The sequence below is a fragment of the Sardina pilchardus genome, chromosome 23 (assembly GCF_963854185.1).
Source record: "Sardina pilchardus chromosome 23, fSarPil1.1, whole genome shotgun sequence".
Lineage (NCBI taxonomy): Eukaryota > Metazoa > Chordata > Actinopteri > Clupeiformes > Clupeidae > Sardina > Sardina pilchardus.
In genome coordinates, this window is record NC_085016.1 from 6,991,670 (window position 1) to 7,009,905 (window position 18,236).

The 18,236-nt window shown below is 45.0% G+C and overlaps 1 protein-coding gene across 2 annotated transcripts; it reads right to left on the reverse strand.

The window, feature by feature from the left end:
* Nucleotides 1-616: 616 nt before the first annotated feature.
* Nucleotides 617-17,775, reverse strand: plcd4a (phospholipase C, delta 4a). 2 transcript variants are annotated; one of them, XM_062527668.1, is made up of 16 exons: nt 17,662-17,775; nt 15,421-15,471; nt 15,017-15,175; nt 13,442-13,670; nt 12,786-12,915; nt 11,647-11,878; nt 10,881-11,082; nt 9,643-9,787; nt 8,061-8,213; nt 6,565-6,735; nt 3,582-3,738; nt 3,346-3,462; nt 2,945-3,123; nt 2,435-2,567; nt 2,047-2,196; nt 617-1,734 (listed from the first exon to the last, which is right to left on the reverse strand). In XM_062527668.1, the coding sequence occupies exons 2-16, from the start codon at nt 15,443-15,445 to the stop codon at nt 1,643-1,645; spliced, it is 2,274 nt and encodes a 757-aa protein (XP_062383652.1). In that variant the 5' UTR covers nt 15,446-15,471; nt 17,662-17,775; the 3' UTR covers nt 617-1,642. The 2 variants fall into 2 exon arrangements, with proteins under 2 accessions (XP_062383652.1, XP_062383651.1); XM_062527667.1 differs by having other exon boundaries at nt 15,421-15,474.
* Between the last annotated feature and the right edge of the window lie 461 nt (nt 17,776-18,236).

Consider the following 18,236-nt stretch of genomic DNA (forward strand, 5'->3'; position numbering starts at 1 on the left):
TGAATGATTTGAATGATTCAAGCGTACCATAAGCTGTCACTGTCACAGTGACTACAAAATGAAACCTTTATGAAAATGAGAGAATAATATAGACCACTTTCTGTTAGCACCACAAGTGCCACAGCTCTTTGCCAAGATGTTTAAGGGATCTTTTACATTTTTGGACTCCTGGTATTAACCGTTGTGGCTTAGTAGTCATTGTTGTAGAGGAAATAAGTATACATCAGAAGAAAATGGAAAGTATTGCCAACAGATTCTTGATGATCATGATCTTAATTGTGATCAAACATTCCAAGTCCATTTCCTTTACCCTGTTTGAAGAAATAAACAAACAACAAAACATATATGTGACTGAAATGTTGAGACAATGGTAATAGTGCCTAATAGTATTTTCTTTGTTAATAAAATTGTTGTTTACTGAAATTGTGATATATAGTATCTCTATTTTCCTAAAGAAAGCAAAGCCGAAGGAAGGAGAATGGGATGTCCGACTGAAAACTTCACTTTTAACGTCACAATTTCAGTACTTGGGCACTACATCTTAAAGACATAAATTATGTAGCTAACCTGATGTGTCAAAAATATATTTCTAGGTCCAAACATGTCAAAAGTAAAATTGTCTTCAAAATCAGCTTTATTATGAGATGGGTGTAGCAAATACAGTAACTGGATCCAGTAATATACGTACATACATATATACAAACACAACAAATGTAAGATCCATGGATCGCTACAAAAACTAAAACACAATTGTGTGAACATTTACATTAGAAGCTAGAGGGCAAATATAAAAATATAATACTATTAAAACAAGCGACAATCATTTTTACATTTGATATAAAATAACTCCTATGCGAGGAGTCCTAAGTAGATGATACTGCAGTGAGGAGAAGGCAAGCCTAACATCTCCTGCACAAATAGAACTGAATGAACCTTGTTCTTAAAGCACATAGTCAGGTAAACATGCAGGTACATGAGGTGACAGGTGGGGATTGTGTGACGCTTAGTTGTCATCAGGGACCCATTTGCCAAAGAAAAACAAGTGAAAGGTTGCTGCTGTAGTAGTAGTAGTAGCTGATTCTAAAACTGCCCCTAGCGGTTTTTCCTGTCATCAGAGCATGCCCCCTAACTATCCACACAATTATACTCAGAGTAAATGCACACCTTATAAACTTGTTGTAATTAGTCCATTTCAGTACAGCATTATTCTTGTCAACATTCACATTATCTTGTCCTCATACAGCTCAAACTGCCTAGGAAGGACAGTACAGACAAGGTTGTGGTCAAATGCTATAGCTGCAGTGGGTAGGGCCCAGGTCACACTAAATATATCACAGGTTACCGATAATGATTAAGCTAGAACTTGCTTTAAAGCAAAACCACACAGCTTAGTTAAGAGCTACAAAAAAAAATTTGGCGCAATTATGTTTTGATACACTCGGTTTATAATGAAATGGAAGATATTAATTGCTCAATGTCCATTACCACAGGATTGCTCAAATATTTGAACTACATCTGGCTGTCCATCACCCTTTCTGTCTATCTGTCATTGATTGCTTAGAGAGAAAGAGATGATTGAAGCGGATGATGATGATGACTGATTTGAAGTCTTCGCATGTTGGCGTGCGCTAACACTGATGCGTCACGTGTGCTTGGTGATCTTGACATTCACAAACAGTGACGAGGGGTGGATGCTGGTCCCGTCTTTGGACAGCAGCTGAATGTGCCTGTACCCTGAAAGATGGAGAGAGAAAGAGACCAATAGTTTTACGTACTTACAACCGGTTACACACGCCACATGTAAAACTGCACCTCAGGTTAGCCTTATGGGGAAAAAATAGTTGAAATGCAAGACAAGAGAGGTACTGTATATTAAGGTTCTGAATACCGGTACATTATAGGACCTTGAGATCAGCACTAGATTGGTTACTAATTTCTCTGTTTAGTTTTTATTGTTTTGTGATACTCTGGTTTCTATACTAGATACGGTGCAATATGAAGTTTATGATGATGATGAAGATGGTGATGATGATGATGATGGCCTACCTTGTTGAATACACAAGAAAGGCAAGGTGTACTGCCCCACAAAGTCATTCTTGGATGTCTTGTCGTAGTCCTCTACCAAAAAGCGTACCAGAGCAAGCTCAGGGGTGTGGATGATGAAGTTAAGGGTGTCGTTCCACACCGGATTAAACCCTGGGGTCGTTAAACACAAGTGCTATCAGTTAGAAGAGTTTACGTCCAAGTGTTGAACGTTTTTACAAATGTTTGCACTATTAACACAAGGTAGACACAACTCCTTCTTTGGATTAATTCATATCAGGATGCGTGTGTCAATCTTTTCTTGTTCTTTTATTTTAAGTGATGCTACACGTTGCCTTTTTAGTTACCATGTATAAACAAATAAAATACACAAGAGATGTCAGACCCTTACCATTGTTGTCGATGTATCTGGTTTCCTGCTTGGCATGGTCCTTGGGGACTCCATAGATCTCTACCTTCACTAAAGGGTCGACAATGGACCCCTCTTTGATGCTCACCTTTGGAAACTGCTGACCACTTATCACCTGAGAAAGAGAGAGTGAGAGATATTTAAATGATGAGCAACGTGGTTAAGGTTAAAGTCTAACTTAAGTGAATCCCATAATTTGGCTAGATCTACAGTATATGCTTATTTAGTATCAAAAGTAAGGTGCACACATCAGTGGGTCAGATCAATACAAACACACCACACAATAGCTTTAGTTCAGTACAAGATGAAAGCTAGTCGATTCCCTGACTTTGCCCTCTGATCATCACTTAAGTTAGAACTCTGAGTGTTTTAAACCCATTCAATAAATCAGAAAAAAACATCAATTACACCAAACATTGCACAATTTCAGTCTTCTTGTCAAAGTCCTTTTTTAGTACTTGTACACATTGTATACACATCTCAGGCCCCTACCTGTATAGTGAGCTTGAGGGGCTGGTATCCAGTATGGTTCTGGGGCTGATCTGGCTCAAATCCTCTCTCAGAGCTCCTCATGAACGCCGGTTTCAGGACATAGCCACAGCGGCCGTTTTGACTGAAAAGTCCATCATTGAGATCCATCTCGACCCCAGCTGTCTGGAAATTCAGTGCAACTGCCGTTGGCAGAAAAGTTAGTAAGGACAGGATCAGTTAAGATCTTGTGAACAGTGGGGTGTCCTACGAAGCAAGTTAGACAAATCTAGGTTATCTAGACATATCGAGGCTGCACAAAGCCTTAACTTGGGTATTAAGTTAAGTGATCCTACGACAGGTCTGCATAGCAGTCATACTTGTGGAAACAAAACCAAACAAACAAATAAACAAATATCCCTTACCAATTTGGCAACCTACACTCCACATGTCCTGTGGGTTAAAGTTTGAGGAGTCTGTTCGCATACCATTTGGGTAGATTCTGGACAGTTGTCTTGCATTGTATAATACAAATTCAGCTCCTGATTAGAACACAAACACACACACACACACCACATATGTGACGAACCCATGACCACGTTTTTCCGGTTTTTGGTACAGAAATTAGAAATTCAGATGAAATCAGAAAATGGCAGCTCACCTGCCTCTTTTGTGTACTTGAGGGCCTTGGACTCTTTGAAAGAGGACATCTCGTAGAATTTGGCGCGGATGCGGGAGTTCTTGAAGCTGCTGAAACTCACACTCTTGCAGTACACCACACAGTCAGACAGCTCCTTGGACATGCACTGCTTGGATTTCTGTGAGGAGTAGACAAAATCACTGGTTGGAAATTGTTGGCCAACAACTTTTCCTGTTATAAAATAACATTCCAATAACATTGAGGTGGTGGTAGTGTGGTGGCTAAGCAAGTGGACTAGCATGCAGTTGCCAGACAAGTTGTGGGTCCAAGTCCCAGCAGTCAGTCGAAGTGACCTTGAGCAAGGCACTCAACCCCTGGGGAGACTGGGCCTGTAATAACTGACATTACATTACATTACATTACATTACATTTGGTTGGCGCTTTCCATAGCGACTTTCAACAAAGGACACAATCAAGGTAGAGTGCGAAAAGGACAAGTTTAGCAGCAGTAACGGCTACTTCCATGCAGTCAAGTGTCAGGTTTAGTCAGGAGCAAGTGCTAGAATTAGCATGTCTAGTTGTTGGTAGTGCTACAAGAGAAGATACTCTCTGAAGAGCTGAGTCTTCAAGAGTTTTTTGAAGGTAGCGAGGGATGCCCTCTAGTAAGAACTGGTAGCGCGTTCCACCAACGGGGAACAACAGATGAGAAAAGTTTGGATTGCCCTGAGTGAACAGGTTACAGAACCAGATGTCGTTCATCTGAGGAGCAAAACGGTCGGGAGGTAATATGTGCCTGTATCAGGGCATTCAAGTAAGAACCGCGTGTAGAACCGGAGACATAAGTAAGTTGCTTTTGATTAAATATTATACTATATATTATATATCTATATAAAATCAGGGTCAACGTGGGTTTGATTCTCAAGGAAAGAACAAACTCATAAAATTCACACCTTGACCTTTGCTGGATAAAAGTATTTGATAAAGAATATGTGTGAATATGTACAGTGTGTTTCCAGTGCGCCTGATCTTCAGCGTGATCCGATACACCTTTTCCCAAAAGGCAAATCCATGGTGAAACCCCTAGTCTTCTACTTCGTAGTAGTCACCCAAGTGTTCCCATCATGTAGTGTCTCGTGAAACAGTGCAGCTTGGCCCGTACCGCAAAGGGCTCAAAGCCAAAATCATTAGCCAGGCTCCTCGTGATCGCCACCTGGCCCACGGGTGAAAGCCGATCTCCTCTCCTTTACTCCGGAGCAGACTCGCAGCTCGCTGTCTGTCTGTCTGTCAGACAGCTGTCAAACATGCCAAATGAAAGCCTGCCGGCCAGGCCCAGTCAGGCGTTGCCTGGCACTCGTGGACGGGCCCAGGGTCACTCACAGTACCAGTGATGAAAACCTGCTCACGGGCCACGTAGAGGATAAAGCTACACACAAACAGCTGCCAACTCCCTCTTGGCCGGTTCACTCGTGTCCTCCCTCCCCCCCTGCCATCTCTTGCCTCAAGACTTATAGGGTGCCTCTCTACTCATTCATGTTTTATACATCCTCCCTCGGTCCTCGTCCTCACTGATCTAGATAAAGAATGATGGGGCAGCAACAATCGGATAGTCTATCCAGTGCTAGTTATAGATCAGTGGGAACGAGTCTGGAGGACCGAGCATCGAAGAGGGATGTTGAGAGAGACCCATAGTCTACTGATGATTCTGGAGGGAATGTGGATGAGGGCTCTAATTTTAATCATTTTGTCCCCTTGTCCATAATTCTCAATGGGTGGCTTTCATAGTTATCTGGGAATATTAATAATAGATATGAGGCCAAGGCTCAAATAAGTGTGCAGACAAAAACAAACTAAGCTGAAAAAAATTAAGCTGACCACGTGCAAAAGGATTGAAGACATGTCTGGTTGCAGCGGGATTATGAAACGGTATGGGGCACAGCACAGCAGAGGTGATCCCTGACTGCAATTACCACACTTCAAGGGATCAAGTGACACGGTGGCGTATCGAAAGGAGCCACACTGCACTGCACACCTCTCACATGGCAACATGGAACAGCCATGAAGAAGAAGGGAGGGAGAGAGAGAAAGAGAGAAAGAAAGAAAGAGAGAGAGAGAGAGAGCTGACGGCTATTAGTCGTCTCCACCTTATCTCCAGACCACTGTTAACATTACACTGACAACGGATCTCTCTCTCTCTCTCCTCCCTCTCTCTTTCTCTCTCTCTTTCTCTCTCTCGCTGTTCTTCAAAGGAGATCCATCTCACCGCGCCCCTCACTTGTATCCATTGATCTTTCATGAGGTAAAGCTGGTGGAACTGCTGGTAAAATTCTAGCCGAAGTGAGATCGTAGCTCTGATGGAAGTCAAGTTTAACGTAAGACGGTGGTGTGTATGTCCACCCAGGGAGCTACAGAAGACAGACAGTCAGACACCAGCTAAAGCTTTCCATTGTCAGCGGGGATTTTCCATGGTGGACTGCTTATGCAATAAACGCTGAGAGCAGACTACAGTAATTTCCCGCATATAAGCCGCACCGCAGGACAGTGTTTTATGCAAGTTAAAAGAAACAAAACCATATTAACACCATATTATCTGCTCCCCTGTATTAACCTCATAGCTGAAGAAATTTTGCAAAATCAATGTACAGTATAAACCGCAGCTAACAGTCAGGAAATTACGGTAGTCATGTTATGCAAGGTATGAACTTGAAAGCAGATATACTGTAGCATAGGCAAGGACTGAGTCTGACTATTCAAACAGCCCGCTGAGGTAAAGGTTTGGAATATTCTGTAATTTAATTTAATTTATTTTATTTTATTTATTTTATTAATACTGTAATTTCCCCTTGAGGATGAATAAAGTATGTATATCTATCTATCTATCTATCTATCTATCTATCTATCTATCTATTCATGGACAGTGGGGACAGGGACTGGAAGGGAGAGAGTTGTGAGGAGGGGAGATGGGGTGAGAGGGCGAGTGGGGTGCCGGATCCTACAGTACATTCACCTTGGTGCGGCGTCGGATGCTGTCGTGGTGCTGGTTGTCATCGTCATCGTCGTGCTGGTTGTCATCGTCGTCGCTCACCTCCCCGGACAGGGAGTCGTCCACCATGCCACTCATGCTCTCCTCGAGACCGCCGATCTTCTTCCCCTTCAGCAGAATCTTCCCTTTCATATCCTACACACACGCACGCACATGCGCACACACACACACACACACACACACACACACGCACACACGCACACACACACACGCAGAGAGAGATGACACACACATAAACTGGTAAATGAATGTGATATGCACACTATTCAACGCATAGCTTTCCATTATATAAATGCGCATAATACACACTATAAATGTATATGATCCATATGGGTTGGCTTTCACCACATACCACTGTATGTGTAGATGCATATAATCTATGGACATACGGGTTACATGTTTAGATACAACAATATCATGAGGCCCAACAAAGTGCTTGTTCAATTAAAACTTTAGGGCCAAATCTCTACAGTAACATCAGGCTACCCTCCTTTATGCAGAACAGGAAGATTCAATTTAGTGTCACGTCATTTAATTGCATGAAACATTGAGCCAATCGAGACTGTGATGTAACATCTTGATAATGTTGCTCATTCACTCAGAGTTACTCTTCGAGCGCGGAACTTTCCATCCCTCCGCTTCAAAGACGGGCTGAATGGAGCCCAATCATACTCTGAGTACTGGTGGTATTGCTCCCCAAACCCCATTGTGAACTTGTGAACAGGGGGGGGGGACAATATTAGGCGTTTTAATAATTCACCGTTCCCTTGTTGCACATACAGAATACAGATCGTATAGCACTATACCCCCACCGATGAAACAGCTGAAAGCGAAGGTTGCAACAACAGGACTGGGCAGTTAGTACAACTAGCTGGTGAGATTGAGCCTGATGGTTAGAGAGAGACTGGAGAGCAGAGGACTATCCAAAGCTATATCTAAATTGGCCTTTTTCTATTCTTGCAATTAAGGACTACATCACCGTTTGTATTATGGAACTCCCCCACAGGGGGACAGACACAGAGCAAGTCTTCCCATGTTGCATGTGGCAATGTGAGGCTGCGAATCTGTATCGGTTCGAACCGGACCAGCGTGTGTCTGGACTGGACCAGTGTGTGTCTGGACTCGACCAGTGTGTGTCTGGACTGGACCTCAGCACCTCAATTACCTGCCTGATCCAGCTGTGTGCCTGGGCTGAGGGGCCCAAAGGACACACTGGCAGTGCTGCTTGTGCATTGTGTGTGTGTGTGTGTGTGTGTGTGTGTGTGTGTGTAACATTTCTTGATTCTCACTGATTTAATTTCATTAAAGGTGTGATTCTCGTCAGTGTGTCTGCTCTTAACCGGTTAGTTACCATGGGAGCTGAAAGGAAAGTGAAACACATCCCCAGGGACAGTACAGTGTGTCCCAGGGCAGTGAGCACTATCTGAGGGTCAGACAGACAGGACTTGCTCAGTGCTCACCTTAGGGGACGGGAAGCTGCTGGGGACTTTGCCGTCCAGCGTGTTCTTGAGCAGCTTGTCTCCCAGGATCTGGTTGAGGTGCTGCGCCATGACCCTCTGCTGTTCCACGCCACAGTGGTTCTCAATGGACAAGATGACCGGGTACTCAGATACCTGGAACCACAGCGCAAAAACCAGGGAGAGAAAGTGCGGAAAAGAAAGAGAAATAAAGTGTGTGTGTGTATAAGAGAAAGAAAGAGGGAAAGGCAGAGAGAGAGAGAGAGAGAGAGGAAGTGTGTGTTTGTGTGTATAGATGAGAGAGAGAAAGAATGAGAGCGAGAGAGACAGAGAGCGAGAGATAGAATATGAATTATTAAAAACGCTGTATTGTGGATGTTGAAAGGTAACACCCGCCATACGGTAGTGAGCTCCGCTCAGGCGACATGGCGGGCAGGGGTCGGGCAGTCGTGATCATGTTGCATGCCCGCGCCCGTCTACCCGCACATGCCCGCTTGCCTGCCCACACCCACTCCTCTATCCATCTCGCCTTATCGACACGCATCGTGGGGCATCAAGGGCACTACTCGAGCACTCGTTCACCAGGTCTTTAGGGCAAACGCTTGACTGAAGTCAACTGCCACCCACTCACTGGCTCCCTGACCCAGTGGCTTTCCATCCCTCTGCTAGACTCCCCTTGCCCTGCATGTGTCATACAACAAGCAGACTAGTGGTGCATTTAAGTTGGGCATTATGTTTGAGTTTAACACATTTACTCTAAACTTAAACTGAAACAGCTGGCGTATGTTTTTAGTCCTTGCCATGTACTATTAATGGCTTTATTTTTCTTCAACTGGGTGCCTTTGACCAACTTTTCTTACTTAAATTGAAACACTACTGTAACTCTCAACACTAACATTTGAGAGGTTTTTGTGTGAACATTCCAATTTATTTGAGGTGAACAGTGCATAATCTGTCCTGCATACAGTATATGTTCAGCAAAGCATTACCTCCTTAAACCATTTTGTGTGTGATTGTTTGTTATTTTGAATGTGGCTCTGGTTAGTCATGTAAAGTCATGCTTCCAATTAGCCTCATTATGCTAAATGAGAGAGCCGTGAGATGAGTTTTGACAGGTATACAGTACAGGGACAGATGGAAACACACAGGGCAGGGGGACCCAGCAGCCATAGAACTCAATAAAGGAACCAGTAAAGGGAAGTGAGAATATTTCTGCCAGAATCTTAAAAAAAAGTCTGATGGATTATAATCAAGGACTGTGTTTTTGAGTGAGTGCTGATGGTAGCACCTTAATTAACCATGGGTTTATACATTGATTTTGAAAAATGACTTCTTCTTGGGGTGGGATACATGACAATGCATTTAGTGCAGTGAGTACAGCACCATCTGATTGTGATCCATTGGGATCACTCCGGTTAATACACAGGTATGGTTAATACATGTTTTGTTTTATTTGCTTAAACACTGTCCTGTGGTTTATACACAACATGGCTAATACACTGAAAATCACTGTATATCAAGCATCTGGTCAGGTCTGTATATCCCAACTCCACTTTGCATAGAAGAAAAGAGGAAGACAACGCACCTTGAAGGCATAGTTGCCCAGGGCGATGACAACGTCCTTGAAGAGGATCTTGGAGGTGAAAGTGTGTCCGTGTTTAACGATGGGCTCCCCGTTGGCTCCATCCCAGCAGTCCACCTCCACACAGCGGCAGCCCCGCTTCAGGGCCCTGCACACACACACACACACGCACGCACGCACGCACGCACGCACGCACGCACGCACGCACGCACGCACGCACGCACACACACACACACACACACACACAGTCAGGTCAGGTCAGATCAGATGTACGCAGTCCTGTGCAATCTAGAGTCGGGTGACACATCAAGCTCTTGGCTTGCCAATATTTTGATAGTTAGCGATTCATAATTTAGTATTCGGAGTCGAAGGTTGCCACTGGTGAAGAAGGACGGTAGTAAAGTGTCTACACTCACTGACATAGCGAATCCTGACCAACAATCTAATATGTTTTATATCAAACCACTGCATTTTGTTGACAATCAAAACAATAACCTGCCCTTGAAATGCACCTCCTCATACTTGCTAAAGCCCAATTCACACCAAAGATTCCCGACGCGACGAGACTGAGTTGCAGCGGTGTGAATTAGAAGTTGCACGTAGTTGCAAGCAGTCGCAAGCCGTCGCAGAGCATTAAACACGCTGAGTCGCAGTCGCAAGGTTTTAGAACGTCGCGGCTCGTCTCGTCGGGACGCTTTGGTCTGAACCCTACTTAAGGCCTCTGAGCTGCCTTACCAAATATCCCTCCTCAGTTGCTATGGCCTCTGAGCCGCCTTACTGTATGTATCCCTCCTCAGTTGCTGTGGCCCCTGAGCCGCCTTACCATATGTATCCCTCCACACTGCTGTGGCCCCTGACTGAGCCGCCTTACCATATGTATCTCTCCACACTGCTGTGGCCCCTGACTGAGCCGCCTTACCATATGTATCCCTCCACACTGCTGTGACCCCTGAGCCGCCTTACTGTATGTATCCCTCCACACTGCTGTGGCCCCTGAGCCGCCTTACCGTATGTATCCCTCCACACTGCTGTGGCCCCTGACTGAGCCGCCTTACCATATGTATCCCTCCACGCAGCTGTGACCCCTGAGCCGCTTTACCATAATGTATCCCTCCACACTGCTGTGGCCCCTGACTGAGCCGCCTTACCGTATGTATCCCTCCACGCAGCTGTGACCCCTGAGCCGCTTTACCATAATGTATCCCTCCACACTGCTGTGGCCCCTGACTGAGCCGCCTTACCGTATGTATCCCTCCACGCTGCTTTGGCCCCTGAGCTGGTCCTCCAGCAGGTAGGTGTTGTGTGAGGAGGATATGAAGTAGTGGCACAGGGGCTGGTTCATGTCCTGGTAGACACCTTGGTGCTGGGGGTTGAAGATGGAGCCCTCGGCTGAGCCCAGGTACATCAGGAAGCCGTCGAACGTCATGGCCTGGAGGTTCTTTGCTGCGGAGATAACAGATAGTGTTATTAGCGGTGATAGTAGTATTAGGAGAGATAATAGAAAGTGGGTGAGACTAAGATATACTTAGTGGTGTCAGATGTGGGATATACTGTACGGTTGCATATGAGAGAAATAGGCCTATCTCCAAAACAAAGAAATATATTCAATCTAATACTAAAAAAATGTTTTCAGCGACTGGGAAGTACTCATTAGGCATACTTGTGTTTCATTTTATTGTTTTCCAATTATAAGATAGTAAAATGTACTGTATCCTAGTATATGTGCTCCAACACAAAATGTTGAAGTTTGAAGTATACAGCAATCCATCTCCAGTTGCAGACCTACTGTATATGAGAGCTAAGTACGTGCAGCTCAGTGTATGTCTAGGGCCTGTATGACCAGATTTGCTAAGCATAGGGGGTGCGATGTGTGCTGTCTACTCTGCTATCAGAAGGGTCTTCGTCAAAAGATGCAGCATGTTAAACAAGTCAAAGATGCTTGAACTCTTGATCACTGATAGAGTTGTGTGCTGTGTGGTGGCTGGTACTGGTGGTTCTGGTTGGTACCGGTGTCGGAGGGTTCGTAACGCTCGATGAGATCCAGGGCCCGCCGCTGCACGTTGACGGTCTCAAGCTGCTCCTCACGGAGGAAGTCCTCCAGGTCGGGTAGAGTCAGCTTCTGTCCGTCGCCCGAGTAGTCCTGGAAGATGCGCCGCACGTCCTCCCGATCCGTCAGCATCTTGTAGAAGAGCACGAACTCCTCGTTCTCTAGCGTGCCCGACTGAGACTTATCAGCCTCCTGTAACGTAACACACACCACCGCCGCACCGGGTAAGCGAAACCTGACAAAGCGCCGGGGACTTGCTGTCTTCAGATGATCATCGTCATTATTATTTCAGCGGGGGAGTTTCATAGGGTATCCCTTCAAATGCCCTTGATTCAAGTCCAAAAGAAGAGGTGAAACCTACTGAGACAGGTAAGGCCGCGTTGATGAAGCAAAGTGCAATTTCCGAGCAGGAAGGATGACCTCACCATGACCATGTTACAGAATTTTGTTCAGCCTTTAATATCATTAATCAAAATGTAAAGGTGTGTGTTTTCTCACTAGGTACACCTTTAAAAGTGTATTAACCAGTATGTCTATTGACTGATACAGACAGTTACCAGTGCACATCATATTTTAACTTATACTTTCTAACCAGGTAGTATTGGTTGTCAATGGAAAAGAGACAGGTCCACTGAATGTCTGGCTATTTGTTTAGACCAGTATAAGGCCCATTTCAGGGATGGTGTGGTAAATTAAGAGGTGGGTAAACTATGAATTCTATGATCATGGTGATGTGGACTGAGCATTATCAGATTTTTAAAAAAGGCATTCAGAACATGTTTGATGATGGAGGAGGTTATTGAGCAATGCTTTTAGCAATACTAATGGCATTAAATGGTGAGACTGGATAATGCAGTGCATTTTTTTAATGTTAAAAGTTGCCCTTGGTGAATAAACTGTTTTGACAGGTGGATAAACTCTATTTCTGAAATTTCAATTTGACAGGTGGATAAACTGTGTTTACTTGCGTTTCGCCTCCACTACATCCTTGGCCCATTTAATCATTCTGTGCAGTCAATACAGGCCCTGTATGCATGAGCCACGTTATGGTCTTACTGTAAAGAGCGTTAGAGCATGGTGGTCAATGTTATGGTCTTACCTTAAAGAGCGTTCGAGCATGGTCGTCATTCATCTCCACGTTCATCATCTTCAGCAAGTCCTGGACCTCCTTAAAGTTCATTTGTCCGTCATTGTTCTTGTCTGCTTTTTTAAACCAATCACAGATCCATCTGGTGGGCATGTCAAGGACACTGATAACAATGCCTTCAAATGTACAATAAAAGGGGCAACCCCTTTTAGAGGACGTAGCTCTTGGCCCTAACAGGGATCTGATTTAGATCTACATTTGTAATACTGAGCACTGAGCAGTCCTTGCTCTCTTCCCTTATCAGCTTTGATGTAGGCATAGACCTACTAACTTACTATCAATTACAATTATAACCGCTTGGTAAGAAATTATTATTAGTAACCAGCGACAAGAGCTATTGAAGTAGTAGGCCTAACCGTACCTTAAGTAACTCCCATGGCCTACATCAGTGTAATTACTATAATATGGAACTTGACCAAAAAAAGAAAAAAAAGAATAGGCCATTGCCGTTACTGCTTGCTTCTGTGGCTACATTTTGTTTGACAGGCCTGGGGTCGTGGGGTCAAAGCAAAGGTCAACTTTTGGAAAATTGGCAAATACTCAATTTATGTTTTCTTTTGTTTTCTTATGTAGCATGTCCTGTATTTCCTGTATGTTTAAAAGGATACTTGTCAAGTTTCTCGCTCTGGTCCATGTTCTCCACGCTCTCGATGAGTTTGCGCATGCCCCTGATCCACAGCTGCGCCTCCTCGGCCGAATCGGCCACCAAGTCCAGGTTGCCACGGCGACCACGGAACACCAGGGTGAAGCAGCGGTCGGCAGGGAACTCCTTAGAGGTGCTCAGAAGCACCTCGGACTGGTGACCCTCCCGCACCGCCTCCACATCACTCACCGAGACTGGTGGTGGTGAGGGGAGAGAGAGAGAGAGAGAGAGAGAGAGAGAGAGAGATGAAGTGAGGAATTAGGTGTAAAAGTAGAAGAAGAGTGTCTGTGAATGGGTTTGATAAGCTTTGATAAGGGGTTTTGATTGTTCCACATTTTCTATGCTTAAGGGATTATTGCCTGTTGGGACTCATGGAAAAGGCCTAGTGCAAATCCTTAACCCAAGTAGAAGTTTAATTTGAAAGCTCTCCTGATGAAAGCCTTTTGAGCACCTATCCCGAGTCATTAGTTGCATGTGATTAAGAGCGAACAGTTTGTTCTGCTAAGAAGACCGCTGAAGTAACCTGGTATAGCTGAACAAAATGCACCTGATTCTGCTTATCAAGGCCTAGCGGCGTATCCTGTTAGCACGGCGAGTAGCGCGGTTGCGTCAGGTCTGGAACTGAATCCTGCAGAGGAGCGCAGCTAGCTCATCATCACCGGCCAATCTCAGCACTCTTAGATTGCATCCTCTACTCGTCTCCCTTGCATCACGCGCACTCACTGACCTACACGACAAAACTTTGCGGGTGTAACCAAAGAGGGTCACGGGTTTTTTCAGCCGGCCGGTCGGTCGGTCGGCCGCCTCACACACGCAGGGGGAGGATGTGAGGACAGGCTAGGACAGGACAGCCCGCCATGAGACGGAATAGGAGAGTAGTTGTCCATAAGCACCTAACCTAGACTGACCTGAGAACAGATTATAGCCTAAGTGATGCTAGGTGATGATGCAACTTAACCACCTGTCGACCAGTAACATATAAGATTCAACAGGCGCAATGGCCCTGGATCCATCATGGTCATCACTTCAGGATGAGATGAGAGCTTTTCCATAAGTTCTCTGTTCACAATGTTTTTATGACTGATAACACATACTTATTATTACTTAAGTATGTATTAATTAATTAATAATACAATGCCTCGCCACAGCCCGAAAGTTACACAAAGTGTCCTTACGACATTAGTTATAATAATACAATACACATCTTAGGCCACTTGTGTAAAATATGGCCTAAAACACTGCCCTACTGTCTCATTCTCATCAGTGCTATGCTTGAGCATTGACTGATATGTCTTTCTCTGAGTCAGTCATGACGCTGAGAACTGCCAACCTTGCATACAGTACATCTTTTGTGACTGTCCTGAGGGGGCTCAAATCTTCAGTGTCATTTATAACAGTATGCTGTTGTTTCTCATAACTTTATATAATGTTAACTAAGTCCGCAACATGTTTGGACTGCGTACAAGGCAAAGAACCCCATGCCTTAGTGTCGCAACACTGGGCAGTGGGTAGTGAGTAAAAAAGAGACGTGGACACTCACAGGTGGAGCCGGCATTGCCCGCCTTCTTGGACTTATACCAGATGGTCATGCAGTCCTCCTGCAGTTTGAAGTAGCGCTGTTTCTTCCAGGTGCGGGACTTAATCTTCCTCATCACCGTGCCCACGAACATGGACTGGAGGTTGTCATCACCCTGGATACCTGAAGCCCCGGAGGGGGGGGAGGAGGAGGAGGAGGAGGATCAAGGGGCAGGGAGAGGTCAGACTGTCAGTTTTCAGGTTTCAGGAGCAGGACAAGGCATGGCTCAGAGAAAACACATCTCTGTTCACAGTACTGTGTCAATTCATTTGTAAAATGATTTAAAAAAAAGTATTGCTACACAGTTTTTATAACCCTCTAAGCCCAGAAAAACAAACAAACTTTAATTCAACGCCACAGGCACTTACGTAGGCCACTTTGGGTTGAAGCCATTTGTTGCTGACTCACACTACTGGGATCTGCTTTTCAAAACATGAGGAAGAAAAAAACAACGGATGATAATAAGAAAATGTGATATGCTGGGTGTTTCCTTTCAAAAACACACGGACCTATTACACAAAGAAAAACAGTGTTGATGATAAACCAAGAAAGAGAGACTGGGAGGCGACCACCATGAAGCACAGAACTCCTAAACATCTTTAGAATATAACTGTGTTTATAATTCCCCCTGATGAATCTGATTCAACAAATGTAATTTACGTCATGGGGTTGGGGTCCCTAATATAAAGAGGGGCCCCATATCATTTCTCATTAATCTGTAGGAATGTAATTGGTACCAATTGAATCATTCTTGACAATTTCAGAAAAGAAACCCCCCTAAGGATTCTGGTTTCGCAGTGAACTTTGCTGGAGCTGGTAAGCCATAAGAGAGGTGAGAGACAAGCACCATCTCATTTCTCCGGCTGTTGAGTGACGGGACACGGGGAGCGATATCAGAGAGAGTTGCTGATACGCGTCCCCAACGTTCTCCCTCTTTCCCCCCGACCTGATGTCCTGTGAGGTCGGAGCAGAGGTCAAGCAGAGGTCAAGCAGAGAGCATCCTGACTCCCACCCAGCATGTGACTTCTCACCTTCTCACCTCACCTCTCCCTGATGACAGGCAGACAGGCCGACAGACAGACAGACAGACAGACAGACAGACAGACAGACACTCGGTCCTGCGTCAGGGACAACCCCCTGAGTCCTCCATCAGCCCAAAACAATTACGGGGATTAAAAATGACAATGACATTGCAGAGGGTTGTTGCGTGGCCGGGTGGCGGACAGAGTGACCTAATTTAGTCGGGGTTCCGTTCGAAATGCCCGATCCCAGACAGCGCACCAAAGCCACCTGGCTACAGAATTCACTTTCTAATCTCGCCGGGGGCAGACAGGGGGTCACCACTGATCCAGACGGGACACTGGGATTGCAGTGGCCCGCTCAGACAGGAAGCAACACAGCGTTCTGCCACTCACTCTGGGATCAGCGAGCTTTGAGTGTGTGCGGAGTGTGTGTGTGGTGTGTGCTTTTGTCCGAGGCTGCTCTCAGGACAACACTGGGCTCTGCTCAGCGCTGGAATGCCCCGTGGGTTCGGCTGTGTCTTTGTCCCATTTTGTTTTGACTTAATTCCTCTGTGGGGTTTGGGTTCGGTCGCCTCCCCACTAAAACAACACACCCCCCCAGCTCGCTAGATAGATGCTGGGACAGGCAAATATTTTTCTCCACTCACTACCACAGAGTATCTCAGCAGAGTCCATAAATTAGGTTTAAAGTGACAGACAGAGAAGCAATGTGCATGGTTATACATACACACAACATACATGTACACATAAAATGCACAGCCATTTACAAGCTGTACACTAGTCTATATTTCATACTATCATCATAACTGAACTTCTTTTAAAAAAGAACTTTAAACGCTTTAACACAAAGCAACAACACACTAAGACAACACTAAGCCTAATTCCTTACAGTGTGAATCAAACAATTTTAGTTAATCACAAAGTCATACAAACGGCTTCTCTAACATATAACTGAAGTTAGCCAGGACAGGCGAAGATAAATGAACTAAAGTCCACTCGCAGGCAGTCTTTTACAAGCAACACTTATCTAACCAATGACTACAGCCAACTCGCATTTTAACACTTTCAGAAAAATTGTTACCTTGTTTTGTTACCCGGCGTGAGCGGATCCATGTAAACTTATGGTTTCCAGAGTCAGACATGTTGATGTGCATATACCAACACCACTCCACACAACTTGAGCCTGTGCAAACTCACTGGCTAAAGTCCAGCACATATTTTATAGCCAAACTGTTGATTTATCAGTGAATCAGAGCGGAAAATGTTTTCAGTTAATAATTTTCAAATGTGACGTAGACTTGCAACACGTGGAATATCTCGGTTAAACAAAGAACCTTCACCACATTCAAACATGGGGAAAAAAAAAAAAATCCATAATAACTGGCAACAGACAGAAAGGAACCACTACTCTTCACATTGAGGAAACTGGCCACAATAACCTACAATACTTTGAAGGGAACATTCTGGAGCCTTTATTCCGATGTAGACAGAGAGAGGAGAGGAGAGGACAGGAGAGGAGAGGAGAGGAAAGGAGAGGAGAGGAGAGGAGAGGAGAGGAGAAGAGAAATGGAGGGAGGAGAGACTCACCCACTGAAGGCTCATCTCCGGGTCCAGGCGGCGTGCAGTTAAGGCTCTAGAGGAGTGCAGCAGCCCGGGGGGAGTCCCCTCTCTCCACCTGCCTGTCTGACTGGTCGCAGCTCTGCATGCTGACCACTGCACACAGAGTGAAAGGGTGAGCAAGGAAGAGAGAGAGAGATGGAGGGAGGGAGGGAAAGAGAGATAGAAGGAGAGAGAGGGGATAGCTGATCCTGAGTCAACACCAACACCCTGATGCACACCAACTAACCCCCCCCCCCCCCCCCAACACACACACACAACACCCGATCTCTTTTTTTCTTTCATTCTCATTCACTCTCTCCCTCTGCCCACGTGTTTTATATGCAACGTTCATCCTCTCTTTGTGTTGCTTTGAGTGCTTGCTCTGACAGGATTTGTTTTTTAAACCCCCTTTACAGGGGAACAGGGCTTGACTTCAGTACTTGTAAACCTACATTTGGGCTTCACTGAGCCCATTGAAAAATACTGTGGACTATCAGGGCAAATGCGGGCTGTTTATCTCTTAGTGCTAAAAATGCAAAAGTCATTTAAATCTATCTCGAACA

Coding starts and splice junctions, on each gene's coding strand:
- plcd4a (XM_062527668.1), bottom strand. CDS start 15,445: ATGGCTTCAACCCAAAGTGGCCTAC. Junction 11,083..11,646: donor TTACGAACCCTCCGACACCG/GTACCAACCAGA, acceptor TTATCTCCGCAG/CAAAGAACCTCCAGGCCATG. Junction 9,788..10,880: donor AGCGTGGAGGGATACATACG/GTAAGGCGGCTC, acceptor GTGTGTGTGCAG/GGCCCTGAAGCGGGGCTGCC.